This window comes from Equus quagga, unplaced genomic scaffold (genome assembly GCF_021613505.1).
Source record: "Equus quagga isolate Etosha38 unplaced genomic scaffold, UCLA_HA_Equagga_1.0 HiC_scaffold_2140_RagTag, whole genome shotgun sequence".
NCBI lineage: Eukaryota > Metazoa > Chordata > Mammalia > Perissodactyla > Equidae > Equus > Equus quagga.
The window spans coordinates 3,537-18,909 of record NW_025793132.1 but is presented as its reverse complement, the minus strand read 5'-3'; the positions used below and the strand labels follow the sequence as shown (position 1 = coordinate 18,909).

The window sequence follows — 15,373 nt, the reverse complement described above, 5'->3', positions numbered from 1 at the left end:
AGGTGGGGGAGCAGCTTGCACCAGACGAAGCCCCTGCGGACGCAACCATGAACTCGGGAAACTGTGCAAAGCGGCAACGGTGTGAAGGCGCTGGGAAACAGCCAAGAAGGCAGACGCTGGACAGGATCTCCCCTGGAAACCTTTGTCGGAAGGTACTCCCGCGTCCACGCAACAGTGTAAGTGGAACCCAGCTGACGCTGTGACTGTCCCGGAGTGGGGTCAGGTCACAGGACTCAGGGCTGCATCTCAAGAGCAGCTGGCAAGGCGGGGAGATGTGCATAAAAGGGGGAGCCACAGCAGGGGAACCCCAAAACCTGCCTGTAACCTCTGCTCCAGTGCTGGGCTGGCCCTGTAATAGCCTGTGTAGGGAGCCCCACAGGGCCCCGCCAAAGCACCAGCTGGGAGTTTGGACAACCTGCCGGGATTTGAGCTCCAGCCACCACACGGCAGGCAGACGAGGAGTCTGAGGCTCGTCGAGCCGACGGCCTCCTGACGTCAGAACCAGCTATGTTCTAGGCCAAGGACCTCAGAAGGCAGCAGCAAAACTTCCTCCTGCCGACCCGAGCCAGCCTTCCCCGCCCTGGAGGAGGACGAGGGGGCAGGCTGGGACCTGCGAGGGGAGGCTGGGTCCAGGCCCCTCGGGAGGAGCCAGCCATCTTCCGAGGGAGCCGGCAAGCCCCGGGCAGCCCTCAGTCCTGCCGGGAGACAACCAGGAGGGGTCTCGGCCTCCACGTCACCACCCTCTGGTCTCCTGCCCGTTGACCGGCCAGCCGCTCCTCCAGACAAGTGGACCCCCGCAGCCAGGGAGCCAGGCAGGTCAGAGCCTGTCCGAAGGTGGTGTATGGGCAGGAGCAGACCCTCTGCACAGCCAGGGGCCGGGCACCACAGCCTGAGGGATGAGAACCAGGGACCCACCTGGACAGAGGCTGAGGGCCAGACCCTTCAGAGCTGAGTTCAGAGCGGCCATCTGTGCAGACGACCCTGGGCCTCCTGTTCGGGAAGACAATCTACTGACGTTATCAGGGGTGGATGCCAGGGACAGGTACCCCTTCCCTGAGCTCCCTCCCTGCTTCTAGAATGTTCTGTCCTCAGGGGGCCAAGGACTCAGATGCAGACGATCCTCGTGTTGCTTCCAGGTGGACTTGGGGGTGAGGTGTGACAGGTCCCTCAGGGTACGGTTCACCTCACACCTCCAGGGATCACTTTGGTCAACACAGAAGGTTCTGGAAGGACTGGGACAAGACTCTTGCTGTGAAGCGCCCCTAGTGCATGACCCCAAGAGGGCTGTGTGGTCTGGAGACCAGAGGACCCCCCTTTACCTGTCTCGACCACACCTGCTAAGCCCAAAAGGCAGGATCTGGCAGCGGCTGTTCTGAGATCCAGGGACGGTGGTCGAGGCCGAGAAATGGTCAGGACGCAGCAGTTGCCCTGCACCTGTTGCTGGACAGAAGGCCTGGGGTTCAGGAGTGGGATGTCCATGCCCAGCACACCCAGGGGCGCAGCAGAAAGCTGCAAAGATCTCAGTTACAGAGGAGGGGCCTTAATTTTTGTGTGTATTTTATGAGCCCAAGATAAGCTGTTGTTTCTGTTCTTACTCAAATGCCCTCAACCCCCTGCTCGGCCGGGACAGGGTCCGGTCTGGGCACTGATGAGGACCGTGGGCCAGCCGTGGTCATCCCAAGGGCCACAGACTACATGCGTGGTCTGAGGGTCACTTAAAAATAAGGACGCGCTGCCCACCCCACTTCCCACACGTGCACACAGCGGTCTGCAGGAGTCTCTCCTGGAGGGCCCGGTGCCCTGGAGATTCATGCTGCCCAGCAATCCTCACGGACACACCTGTTCAGAAAACACCACAATTACTGGTGAGACACTGAACACACGAATGGACAGCGGCCAGACTGCTCACAAGCCCTGACCACCACCTGCAGCCGCCGCCCAGGCAGCCGAGCCCTCGTCGCGGGAACCAGGGGGCAGCAGCCTGCTCTCTATGCTCAGACCTGCAGGACGTCAGACCTCGGTCTTCAGGACAGCCCGGGATTAAACAGCCACCCGTGCATCACCCCAAACCTCCAGGCCTGGTCAGTGACTGCTGGCTTCATTGATTTCATCCCCAGTGACTTAGGATGGACCAGAGAGAGCCCAATGCACTCCCAGCAATCGCGGACACCCCGCCTCCCCGGGACCCCATCAGGTGCCCCCGAACCCCCCCGTCCTATAAAGAAGGTTTCTGTACGTAGGAAACATTTTAACGTATCAGCATATATGTTATATAATATGTTAGCATTACACATATACATTATAGACACGTTTAGGATATATGATACACCCACAGAAAACAACTCACATATAGGCACGCACCCCCACTGCAAAGGCTCCCCCAGTCCCTCCTGCTCTGTCTCCCTGGTGGCAGCAGCTGCAAATATTCAGCCTTTGTTTTTCCCACTTGTGTGCTCTTGATTTCCAGAGTTTGGGGCCTGAGGTCTTGTGACAATAGCTCACAATCACAGTCACAACCAACCCCAAATATGCCTTCAGTCCTGGACACAACAGGGACAAAGGGGAAGCGGGTGAAGGTCCCGTATGCGGCTGAGAGGGGCAAGGGCGCAGAGTTGGGTCTCCTGCAGAAATGAGTGGAGAGGGGGCACAGGGCTGCCATCTCCCCCAGAGCAGCAGGTGTTCAGGGAGCTCCCACCCAGACACTGCAGGGCACAGCTCTGGGAGTCAGATACCAATGGTGGCCCTGCCCACCATCTCGTGCCACCTCGTCCTCGTGGAACTGTCACACAGCTGGGACTGCATGCACCCGAGAAGGGCACCCCGAACCACACCAAGAAGAGAATCGGTGCGCTTCCTCGAGATTTGGAGCGAGGGGCCTGCCAGGAGTCCTTGGCGCGCGCTGGGCGGGATGGAGCAGCCTCCTGCATCCGAACATCAGGAGCTTCCCCGGGACCCCAACCTGGGCGACTTGGGAAGCCAGGGCGGGCTCCTCCTGGCCGCACCCCCAGCTCCCCTTACGAGTCCATACGTGTCCGGGCCCCTGGGAGCGTCAGTCCCCCTGAAATGCCTGCAGGGGTCACGCTCCTACATCCACCCAGACACACACAGCAATCCGGAGAGGTGCTACCGCAAGCAGACCTCCCAGGCGGAGCTGGTGTGGCTGAGCTGGCCTGGTGCCCATGGAAGCAGCAGAGAGGGGCCACAGCGGGAATGAGAGCTGGTGAGCCGAGGCTCACGGCAGCCATCCGGCTCTGAGGTGGCCTCTGCAGCGGCCTGGAGTGAGGGGCGGAACGGAGTCAAGGCTGGGGGTGGGGCAGATGCTGTCCAGACAGGTCAGGTGAGGTGAGGAATGAGGGCTGTCAGGTCACGGGCTGGCCGGGCATCTTATCTCTGCTCGGGAGGACCTGCAGCGATGCATGGCGCCTCGACTCTGACATTCCCGCTCGGGACAGGGCCAGAGGAAGGGCTTCTGTGAACACCTTCAAAGCATCTCTTTGCTCTGTGACCACAGGGCGACTGTTCCTGAAAGCCAGCCCCAGAGCCCCACTCGACAGGTCACAGCATCTCAGCATGAGGTAAGTTCACAGCCTCACCGGCTTTCCCATGTGAAAGGATTTGTCTGAAAGAATGGGTCCTTCAGAGCAGGATGGGGACGTGTGTGTGGATCCTGAAAAGCCCTGTGGCTTGAACACCCAGACCTCACGGTCACGCCCTCTCAAGCCAAGTGGCCAGCACCCTACATGGGTCTGGGGATGGCAGTGGCCTGGTGCCTGAGAACCCTGTGCCGATCCCAAGAGTGACCCATCATCCTCAACACCAGCCCTACCACCATAACCAGGGGCAAACAGCATGGCTACCAGGAGGGAGAAACGAGCACCCCACGTCAATGTGCAAATGCCAATTTGACTTGCCAGAACCTTGGGCACAGAGGAGGTAGTGGGTTCAGTGGGCCTAACACCCAATAGCTAGGACACGATCGGGGATTTTTCCAAACTCTTCAACATTGGTGATGATGAAAAAAAGCACTAACAGGAGCTGCCCAGGTGGCACAGTGCGTAAGTTCACACGCTTCACTTTGGTGGCCCAGGGTTGGCAGGTGCGGATCTCAGGCGCAGACCTACACACTGGTCATGAAGCCATGATGTGGTGGTGTCCCACATACAAGATAGAGAAAGACTGGCCCAGATGTCAGCTTGGTGACACTCTTCCTCAAGCAAAAAGAGGAAGATTGGCAACGAATGTTAGCTCGGAGTCACTCAGCCTCACCAAAAAAAAAATTCAATAATAAAACTTAACTTCCTAAAGAATATGAGGAAGTGATTTGGTTTAAAACTAATTCGGCCTGACCTTATTTTTCCAAAAAGGCCTGACGTGACCTGTCGAGCATGCATTGTCCATCTGCTGTAAACTTGTACAACGACCCAAAGCCAAGAATGATGCCCTTAAACACAGGGATGTACGCCTCACCCCCACATCAGCATTTCTTTATAAATAAACATTTCTTCCACAAAACTAAGGATTTGTTACTGACCTACTGTGCTCATCTCGTGACCACTAGGAAAGCATCTCGTGACTGTAGTAAGAGAGATATCCCTGTCCTGTGTGATGTATGTCCCTTGTTCCAGGATGACATACAACCACTCTGTACAACCCACTTCTCAGAATGCTTCCGTCCTGGGGGAAGCTCGTTCCGCCAGGCTATACAGACCTCAAAGTGGCTCATATAATCAACTCACCCCAATTTGAGTCATAGATTGATTATTGATTGTTTGCGTTGACAGTTCTAGGCCTAATCAGCAGAATTTCAGTAAAACTGACCAGACACTGGCTAGACTCTACATTGAACTAGGGTTTGGAACCAATAGGGGCCCACTGAAGCTCCCACCCTGGCTTCACTACATGCTTCTTGTGCCCCCACTGAGCTCTCCTGAAGTCTGGACCTCCTTATTTTAAGTGGATGGGTCAGAGATTTATATGAGCTGTTTCAAGCCGTAAGACTTGGTGTCTTAAAGGGGTACTGGTACATTCACTAGGTAAGAGGGACGTAGAGGGGATGTCCTAGGCAACAGGAACCAAGAGGGAATGTCCTAGGCGAGAGCAAACTAGGGCGGATGTCCTGGGCCAGGGGACCCTAGAGGGAACTTTGGAGGAGTGGGGCAAGGTGACCTTTTTGATTTGGCTTTAAATTGGAAATAATCGTGTCTATAAAATCTGAACAAGTCATTTGATAGAGAAATGAGAGTCTGAACATGTTCAGCTCCCAAGAGAAGGGACACCAGCTCCTTCTGGCCAAAAGTTGTTCTCAGGTGATGGAGAACTTGGTGGAAGTATCCAAGGATCAGTCCACGAAACGTGCAGCCGTCCCACAGGAAACTCCTTCGCGATCATTCGCATTAACTGATTAAAGGCTCGTCCGGGTACCTGCACATAAGGATCGGTCATCCAGCAATCTGAGTCCCCAAGGCAGTTTTAGACTGCTGGAGGGGGAAACCAAGGCGTGTGGGAGGGTGTTCACACCTTTCTAGGGAGTGGCTCTCACAAACAGCACATTTCCGACCCACTACACCATCGCTAGAAATTGTTCAGACTTTATGGTAAAATGAAACTAAAAGCAAAATGGGAAACCACACTTCTAAAAGCTGAACGGTTCTTTTATTTTTTTTTCTTCTTCTCCCCAAAGCCCCCTGGTACGTAGTTGTATATTCTACCTGTGAGTGCCTCTGGTTGTGCTCTGTGGGATGCAATCTAAGCATGGGCTGACGAGCAGTGCCGTGTCCAGGCCCAGGATCCAAGCCAGCGAGACCCTGGGCTGCCAAAGTGTAGGACGCAAATTTAACCACTCGGCCACAGAGCCAGCCCCAATGGACCAGTTCATGAATAGCCAGCATCCCATTGAAATTCTGGCTGGCTTCATGCTGACACCTGAACATGCTCAACAAAATGGTGATAACTGTAAACAGCTGGCAAGGTAATCCTGGGTAAATTAAAATTACACTGGCCACACTGGGCTCCTTTGAGCTTCCAAAACTTACCTTTCTTGCACAAGGTTTAAGAGCCATGTAACAGAGAAAGTTTTAACCCCTAAAGAGTCAAGTGTGCCACCTTTGGGACCATTGCTCAAAATCTAGAATTGTTCTAGAATCTATAAAAAATTATAAAGAATTGCAGATCTTACTAAGCTTGTTTCCTGTCCTGAAGGCTTGGCATGATAACGGTTGGTCAAAAATGCACTTACACCCCATTTTATGGTCACAGATGCTTGGACAGAAATGCGTCTTGCACTCCATCCATGGCTAAGGGCCCCACCAAACTGCCACCAGCCTTGGGGGAGTTATGTTAACCATTCAAAGGAGCACTCTGATTAGTTAATATCATTTAAAAAGTGCACTTAAAAGCAAAGACTTCAAAATGCCAAAATAACATCCTTGAAAGTTTTGTTGCAAAAAGCTAATAAAAATTGGTATAAGAGGGAATTGAAAGAAAAGTCTATTAGGTCATGGGTTCACAGACACCCCCGTAGCTTTTCTTCAAAGGAGGGTCCAATATGAGACCCTCCCAGAGTTGACAAGACACTGAGAGATTTTCTGGGAAACTGCTACATCAAACATTCATGGAGTTTTCACCAGGAATGAACACGGCCAGGGATGGTTACTGTTTTCCCCAGTGAAACCGGATAAGAGATTTGAAAAGATTTAGCAACTTATGATCAGGAATTGGCCAAACTAGAAACTGATATTCAGAGGCTGATAGGAATTTTCTAATACAGGCCTCCTTCCCCAAGTTAAAATAAAACTAAGCACCGAGAGGGAATGAAGCAAGTGAAGGGTGATGTGCTTGGATGGTAGATCAACCTGTGACATGTGTTTAAGTTACAACCCAAATTCCTAGAAATTCAGAGCAACTGTCCTTAACTTAAAAATCTTTCGAAAACTGGAAATGCAGCTCTAGAGGCAGTTCAGATTCCACCCATTTCCTTTATCTCAAAAAGCTTGTAAACTCACCAGGAACTGTTCTCGAGTCCATCACCAATTCCTCAGACTAAAGGGGAAAAAAGGAAAAAGCAGAGAAAAACAACTATGGAAGCACTATTGCCAAACATCTAGCATCTTAAGTGTCTTCTATAAAAATATTAGTAGAAAAAGCTGAAAACAAAATTTGGATTCATTACTTTTTCATAACTGGTGAACTTTGCCTTACTCTACCTGACTCATAGCAGTAGTTTTAAAACCATAGCTGTGGAGTCTCTGTGTGCGTCTCTATACATGTTATCCGCGTGTGATAGTTTTACCATCAGGTGTATAATTGCTAAAAGAGCTCTAGTTGATTAGCTTAAAGTAAACACTTATATAAATGGAATGAAAACTAACCCAAATGTCTTTCAAGTTAATCTGATATAAAACAATCTTTGGTAAATGAAGACTTACTTAAGTCTTTGAGTTTCATTGAAATAAACATGTTTCCAGAATTATCAGCATTAGGCATGATACAGACATGTGGTCCTTCTTACAAAGATTGTCAGCAAACAATACTTAGAATAAGAGCTGATTTTGCCTAACATCTCATGAAGTTTGTGGCGATCTAAATATGATTATTGGGAACAAGTAAATTAAATAGATGTGAAAAAGATAAAAGTGTTTGGGTGAAATTTTAACAATAATTATGTGTTTCAGTATAACTACTTAAAATAATTTCAAAACCTTTTGGTAACTTGAAATCTTATAATTTTTCTAAACTAATGGATAAACTTTATTGCGTAACTACTCGACTCCACATGAGATATAGTATTAGGCATTAATCACTAAACATAGATTTATCTGCCATTGGATTCCTATTTCAGGAAAACTAGAAAAACACTTGGGTTTATTCATAACATGTTTTGTGCCATGCTGAGAAATTTTCCATGAGAAAGTATAGGTTTCTAGACAGTATCTGTGGGTCCACCGATACACAGGACAGCAATGTAAAAAATTAAAAAAATCAAGATGCATGTTTTCAGTAAAGAAGATATAAGGAATAGAAATAGTTTTGTTTGTTTTGTGAAGAAATTAAATTTGTCCTAAACTACTAGGAAGGAGGAAAGAGGACATAGGAAAAATTCTCAATGTAAAAACAAAGTTACAGAAGGTTTCTGGAAAAGGAGCCCTGAGCAGAGAGTTTGTGCATTGTCAGGTTGGCTAAGATGAAAATTAAGTTTAAAAAGTGAACGTTTTAAAATCAAAAGTAAGCTGGTACAAAAATTAGAATTTGGGTTTTTTTCCTCTTAAAAGGATAATTTTCTCAGGATTCTGCTCTGCTCTTCATAAAGGGGTTGTGAAAGGTTTTTCTTTACTTTTGAGCAGTGTGCCCGAAGGGAAAGGATTTTACATCTTATCAAGATGAGTTTCCTGCATTGTTTCTGTCAGGTCTTTAATCACAGCAGCTAAGGATTTCCTGACAGATTTCTTATTTTCTGTATCTGCCTGAAAATCCTTAATTGTCACCATGGTTAAATGGATTGTTTCACAGTGACCTAAGATTCTACTTGACCAAGTGTTTGAAAACTCTTTGATATTTTTGACAAGCTTCCCCAAAATTCAAATCTGAAATGAAGTCTTTCTTTTCACCTGAAAGTAATTTTGAGAATTGCTGGTGGGCCCTGGGAATGTCTCATAGAATATGTTCTCATCTCCTAGAAAGAGGGAGATACTCAACTAACTAGGCTTGTTTGGTATGTTAGGTTACGTGGGAAGTATGTCAAATAAGTGAGGCTAAGTCTCCTTTATGAATATTGTTGCATGCATATATGTTATTGATATAAGTGTTTTAGAGACTATATAAAATTTTTGGAAAAAATTCTAATATGTCTTTGTATAATGCTATCAGTTGTAATTCTAGTCATTGTCTTAATTCTGCTACCTTGCATCCAGCACCAGAGGAAAGAAATGACCATGGATACATTTTAATATCTAATTTGGCTTACAAATGTCTTACTTAAAGGATGAGCAGGGACGTCACTGGGATAGACATGCTGTCCAGCCTCAAGAATGTCCCCTGCTTTCTATTGACTCTGTTAAACATGGCAACGAAAAGAGAGAATTTTTGACGCCACCACACAGATGTGTTTTGGGCCCAAGAAAATACTCTTCGTGCTTGATGGAGCACAATTGCCACTGGTCCAGCAGATACAAAAATTAGCCATGGAGCACCCGAAAAGTTGATTTCATGGGGAAAACAATACTTTTAGAAACTTTCTTCCACAGTAGCTCATAAAGCCATGCTTGTTGTGCAATATGCACAAATTATAATCCAAGGAAACCACTTCCTGGGTCACAAAGCCTCTTTTCCCTTCCTAAGGGACCGTCTGAGGTATGGCCATTGGACTTTGTTCAGATGCCACTATCTCCAGGATGTAAATAGCTTAGTGATGATCTGTGTGTTCTCACATTAGGTTGGCGCTTTTCCTTGCAGAAGAGCAATGGCTTTAGCAGTAAGTAAATTATTATTGCAAAGGATAGCTCCTTTTTGGGGAATTCCTACTGAGTTACACAGTGACCGGGGAACTCATTTTGCAAGACAAATAATGAAATCTACTTGTGACATTTGGTGAAATAATGAAACATTTTAACTAATAGCGCAATCAAAACTCAATTGGAAAAGCTTTCAGAAGCATTTCATCTCTCATGGCCAAAAGCTCTTCTGCTAGAGCTCCTCAACCTTAGATCTACATATTTTGGTAAAAATTGGCTGTCTCATTTTGAAACAATAACAGAATGACTATGCAATTACATGAGGGAATGTGTGATCCACCTTTGCTCAAGGGAGATATCTGACATTATTGTCAAGGTCTCATTCAGGCACTTAAAAGAAAGAAAGGTTGGTAGCCATTCATACATCTAAAAGACATGAAACATCGGTAGCTGACTCCTTTCACAGCAGGAGACAAAGCTCCCAGGAGATGAAGACCTTAAGGGTCATGGGCTACAACCTGGAGATTTCTCTTATTGGAAAAGACACCTGATAAAAGACTCTTTGCAACCTGGTTGGAAAGGACCATACCAGGTACTCTTAACCAATCTTGCACAGCAAAATTAAGAGGCATAGACTCGTGAATTCACAGTTCTCATTTTTAAAAAACGGCTTCTCCACTTGAGTGGGTTTCAGCTCCTATTTCTGACACTGACTTCAACCGACCAAAACAAATCCCTCCACATCAGGATGAGAAGAAGATGGATCTGTTGTAGACAGATGTCCCAAGACTGCGGACCAGGCCTGTATTCCCAACCTTATATCTCCTCATTTAAACTCTTGCAACTGTCACCTACCCTAATACTTTGCTTTCTACCCCTCCAAATGTGTAAGATAGATTACAACGTAATTCCAAACACTTTTAATTAAACACAAAAATGCCATTTAAGGTTTTCCTGATACTATGTTTGTTTTTTCAGTCCACATCAGAATGGGCCTCTGATGGCAATGTCTTACAATGCTCACATTCCTTTGCTACACACAAAAATCTGTCCAGTTGTTGGATATGTGGCCAACTTCCCCTTTCTAATACATCTTGGGTACCTTGGTTGGTTGCTCTCTTTCAAGGCATGATCGAAAAGCCTTAAAGCAATTTATTATGATGGAAAGATCTAGTTCAGGTGTGCACAGTTCATCCAACATTACCAGTTATGATCCTGAGACATGCCAATAGCCCATCCTATTAATGATCCCAGGCATGGCTACTCTTTTTCTGTTATTCAGACCATCCAATTATCCCAATAATTTTCAGATAAACAAAAAAACAGCTATTACAGTGAAAACTATGGGAAGTTGGACGCAAATGTGGGATGGCTATTGCCCAGGTCATGTGAGAACACTGTCACATGTAAGGAAAGTAATTGGTTGGAACAGACTGGTCTCAAGGGCCATGCATTCATTGGCGGTCTCCTAAAGGAACTCAATTGCTATGTGATCAAATTTCTGGTCTTGGCTACCACCCGGATGGCTAGGACACTGCACCATGGGCTTCTAATGGATGCAGAGAAGGATTTGCCCTGAGCCAACATCTGTTGTTGATCTTCCTCTCCTTATGGCCAGATGGACTCATTTACTATTCCACTGGTATGATCATCTAGTGGCTATATTCTTTCCTTCCTTGGGGCTAGAAGACATCATATCACATAGAGGCTCTGACTAAATTTACTCAACAACCCCTTAATGGTAGTCAACCTGGAATAGCCTTATAAAATACTGAAGTGTCTTTAGTGGGAAGGGCTGTCCTTCCAATTAGAATGGCCTTAGATAGTCTAACAGCATCCCAAGGTGGGACATGTGCACTCATTCAAACTGAATGCTGTTTTTAGACCTGATGAATCTTCCAATGTGTCCACTCTGCTAAAGCACATGGAAAAGCAGGTGAATGCCTTAAGCGACCCCCACCCCCAGTCTGCATTTGTTTGATTGACTCCCTTCAGGTACTGCTTCCCTTTTGACAACCAAATTATAATTCCTGTTTCTGGTACTCCTTGAAATTCTTGTAGTAGTCACAATATTCAAACTAATCACATGTCCCTTACTCAGTGCTGTAAGACTGGCATGCAGGCCTGAGCCACGATTGTCCAGCGACTTGAGGTGGCTGACAGATCTTACAAACCTGGATGAATCTCCTCTTCTGGTAAGACTATGCCTAAAATATAATTTGTAAAATAATCATTTCAAATATTCAGTCATCATGATTGTTACTGTACCTGTTCTATAATTGTAAACAATGTAAGCATAAGGACTCATGTAAAAGCACATGTGCAACATTTGTGCAACAATGCAAAATTACTGAAAGGTTACATAACCTGTCACATGCATCCCCTGCTAATATGTACCTCTATGCTCATCCGCTCATCCTACAGAAGCCTAGCACTGAGGGACACGATGGACCCATGGCAGGCAGCAACCACTCTGGCACCAAGAAACAATATTTTGATCATCAATGCTTTCTATCAAAACATTATTGATTCAACATGGAAAATAACAAATATTTGAAAAGCAATAAGAAAAGTTAATATATTGAGGTATATGAGAAAGTCATTTCTTTTAAACCTAATTCCGCTGGACCTTGGTTTTCTGGAACGGCCTGCCATGGCCTGTCGAGCATGCATTGTACATCTGCGTTAAACATTTACAGTGCATCAAAGGCAAGAATGATGCCCTTAAAGATATGCCCGCAATATCGGCATTTCTTTATAGATGAGCATTTCCTCCCAGAAACAAAGGATTCATGACTGACAGCTGTGCTCTTCTCAGGGCCACTGACCTGCTGTGCTAGGAGCATCTTGTGACCCTAGAAAAAGGGATATTCCTGTCATATGTGATGTATGTTCCCTGTACATCCGGCCACTCCCGAGTGCTTCCTCCCTTGGGGAAGGTCGTTCTCCTGGGCTATGTAGTCCTCAGATTGGCTCATGTAATAAACTCTCCCCCATTTTGATTTATACATTGACTATGGATTATTTGCATCAACATTTCCTGACCAGAAATTACATAGATGAACGTGCTTCTTATGTAACGGCAGCGATGCTCACAGCGTGCTGAGCCCATGACTGAGGGAGGCTGCCTTCCGTGGGAGAGATGGCAAAACTGCGTGGGCGCCACGGAGAGGAGGCCGGGCCAGAGCCGCCGGGAGTGTGAGGTGGATTATCATGAATTCATCCCGGAGGGACCAGAGGGCACTCCCTTCACCAAGGCTGCTGCTGACGGCGTTTTCTGGGTGTCCACAGCAACATTCCCAGGACCACAGGCTCCTCCATCACCTGGCCCTGCCCCATGCAGAGGTTCACTTCCCTCACCAGACCCCAGGGTACCCATGTGACGGCCTCCATGGGGACAGGGCCACTGAGGGACCACTGCTGGGTCTCTGAGAGCAGGACCTAAGGAGACAGGGCTCCTCCTGGGAGTCAGGCCCGGGCACCGCTCAGCACAGGGAATCCCCATGGAAAGATCACAGAGACAGAGGGAACACGGGCGCCCGCCCAGCCCAGGCGCTGGACTCCAGGTGGAGCCTTCCAGCCCCTTGCTGACGCGAGTGGAGCAGAGAGGAGCGCCCCCGCCCACAGAGCCTGGAGCTGCCTGCAGGCCACCAACACAGGAGCAAACCAGCAGAGTAGCTGCAGAAGCCACTCTCTGTGGGATGGCCCACAGCACACCCATGAACCACCAGACACGATATGGGACCTGGACGTGGGCGCTGCTCTGAGAAACCCCAACTGTGGAAAGTGAGGATCTGACAGTAGGGGAGGCAGAGGGACCTGGAGGAGACCGTTGGAGGACGTGGGTCGCTCTGAGGACACCGGTGGCCAAAGGGTGCTACAAATAGCAATGGGTGGGAGGGCCAGCACCCGCCTACATCTGAGGTCACCTCCTAGAAGGTTCACTTTGGACTTTGCTCTTGGCCCACCTAAGCGGCCACAGCACAAGCTCCTGCCCATCAACCATTGGAAGGAGCCAAGCCTGCCTTCACATCCAGTCACCTTCCTGGCCCCCGGCAATTCCAGGGTGGGGACCATGGTGCCGCCCAGGGATCCCCGATCCAAGGCCTAATGTGGAAGAGATGGGACGGCCCAGGGGTACACACAGGGCCTTGGGTGAGCCACGGCACTGCAAGTCATAAGACACTGAGGGTCCGTGTCCCCCCACCCACAGACAGCTGGGTCCTGGCCCACACGCGGAAGGACAGGGATAGCACGCTGTCTCTCAGACGGAGGAGACCTTTGGGTCCCAGTGACCACCGTGGACTCTGTCCTTGCACACAGACTTCTGTCCGTCCCCAGAGGACAGCTGTGTCTGGAAGAATAGCTTATCTCGGACCCTGGTTGCTACCAGCCTTCACTCAGAGATCCGGCCACAGATGGAGCCAGAGAGGGACGGAGGGAAGAGGCAGGGACCCAGAGGAAGACGGCTTTCTACTCGGGGGGCTGTCCTGGCAGGAGAACAGGATGATGCCCTGGGCTGGGCTGCGGGCTGTGAGCAGGTCAGCCTGTGTCCACACTGCATGCTGACCGGGGCAGGGGGAGGTGTCCTCTGAGTGTGGGGACCAGAGGGCTCACGTGAGAGGCCTGGGTGCCCCGGCATTTGGTGGGGCCATTGGGCACAATACCTGTAGGAGGGAGAGAGCGAAGAGAGGCACGTGAGCCCGGGCTTCCTGCACTCTCCCCTGGGCCCCAGGCACTGCTTCACACCACACCCATGCACCCACGTGAGGCAGCCTCGGCCACGAATGAACTCCCCCCAGGCCCTCTGAGACAGCAACCACCCAGAAGAAAAGGGAACTTCAGGAAGCAAGTGGTGCCCCCCGGTTTCGGTCCCACTCTTAGTCTTTAGAGGGTCGTGGAGAGGGCGTTCACACCTCCAGGACCCAGCTATGAACTCCTGCAAGCAGCGTACACACAGAACACGAAGCCACGAGGAGCCACATCGCCTGGGGCCAGAGCAGGGAGGGGAGGGGGCTCCTGGAAGACCCTGGCTGGGCGTGCGGGGGAGCCGCCTCCACGTCCCTGACCCTCGGTGAGTGAGGTCCTCACAGAGCAGGGGGAAGGGAGTGGACTCGGGGCAGTGGAATCGGCTGCAGAGCTGCGGGGAGCCCAGGCACCCAGGGACGACTCCGAGGGGCTCAAGCAACTGAGTCAGCACGGGGGAGAGCAGGCTGCCCACAGGCCACAAAGCCGACCCAACGCAGGCACCATGGAGCCATTAGCAGATGCACCCACGCCCACAGGGCTGCATGCACCAGAGGCCAGGGACGTCGACTGGGCAGGAGGAGGCAGGGCCTTCAAGGAACGTGATAGGATGGAGGCCAGAAGCCTGAGGGCTGCGCTTGGCCAGCTGTGCTGAGGTCAGGACCAGCCCGGAGCTGAGCTGCTACAGCATGCACACCAGGATGCACAGATGGGTTTGAGCACAGAGAGTGGGCTGGCTCAGAGCAGGAGAGGAAGAGGACCTCCAGGTGGCCTAAGGGTCCTGTCCAGGCCAAGGAGCCAGCTCAAGCCCCACGGCAGGGTCAGAGGTGGTGGCCGTGGTGTCCTGGGCACCTCTAGGGGGGACCAGGGTGGGTCTCTGCCAGGAGAGAGCTGGGCACCTGGTGGCTCCAGGAGGCAAAGCCAAGTGCTAGGAAAGGAATGAGCCCAGGATAGAGGGCAAACCTGGGCTGAGGGCACTGGGAGAAGTAGAAGGGGCAGAGAGAGCCCTGGGGAGACCCAGCAGCCCTGGGCTGAGCTCAGGAACCTGAGCTGTGTGGAGGGGATGATAGGGCTGGAGAGGCAGGGGCTGCCCTGGAGAGCCGAGGGGGAGGGGGTGCCAAGCAGCTATAGGTAACCAGGGGCAAGTTGAAGAGCAAGAGCAGCAGGGGCTGCCCAGGAGC

The 15,373-nt window shown here is 49.9% G+C and overlaps 1 gene segment (V, D, J or C); it reads left to right on the top strand.

Annotated features, from left to right (window-relative positions):
* The first annotated feature begins 2,908 nt into the window (after nucleotides 1-2,908).
* Nucleotides 2,909-15,373, top strand: part of LOC124232078 (immunoglobulin heavy constant gamma 1-like) — a 15,943-nt gene continuing 3,478 nt past the window's right edge. The window contains 3 exon segments of the C gene segment in view: nucleotides 2,909-3,173; nucleotides 3,512-3,575; nucleotides 14,396-14,520. Of these exon segments, the coding sequence occupies nucleotides 2,909-3,173; nucleotides 3,512-3,575; nucleotides 14,396-14,520 (454 nt within the window).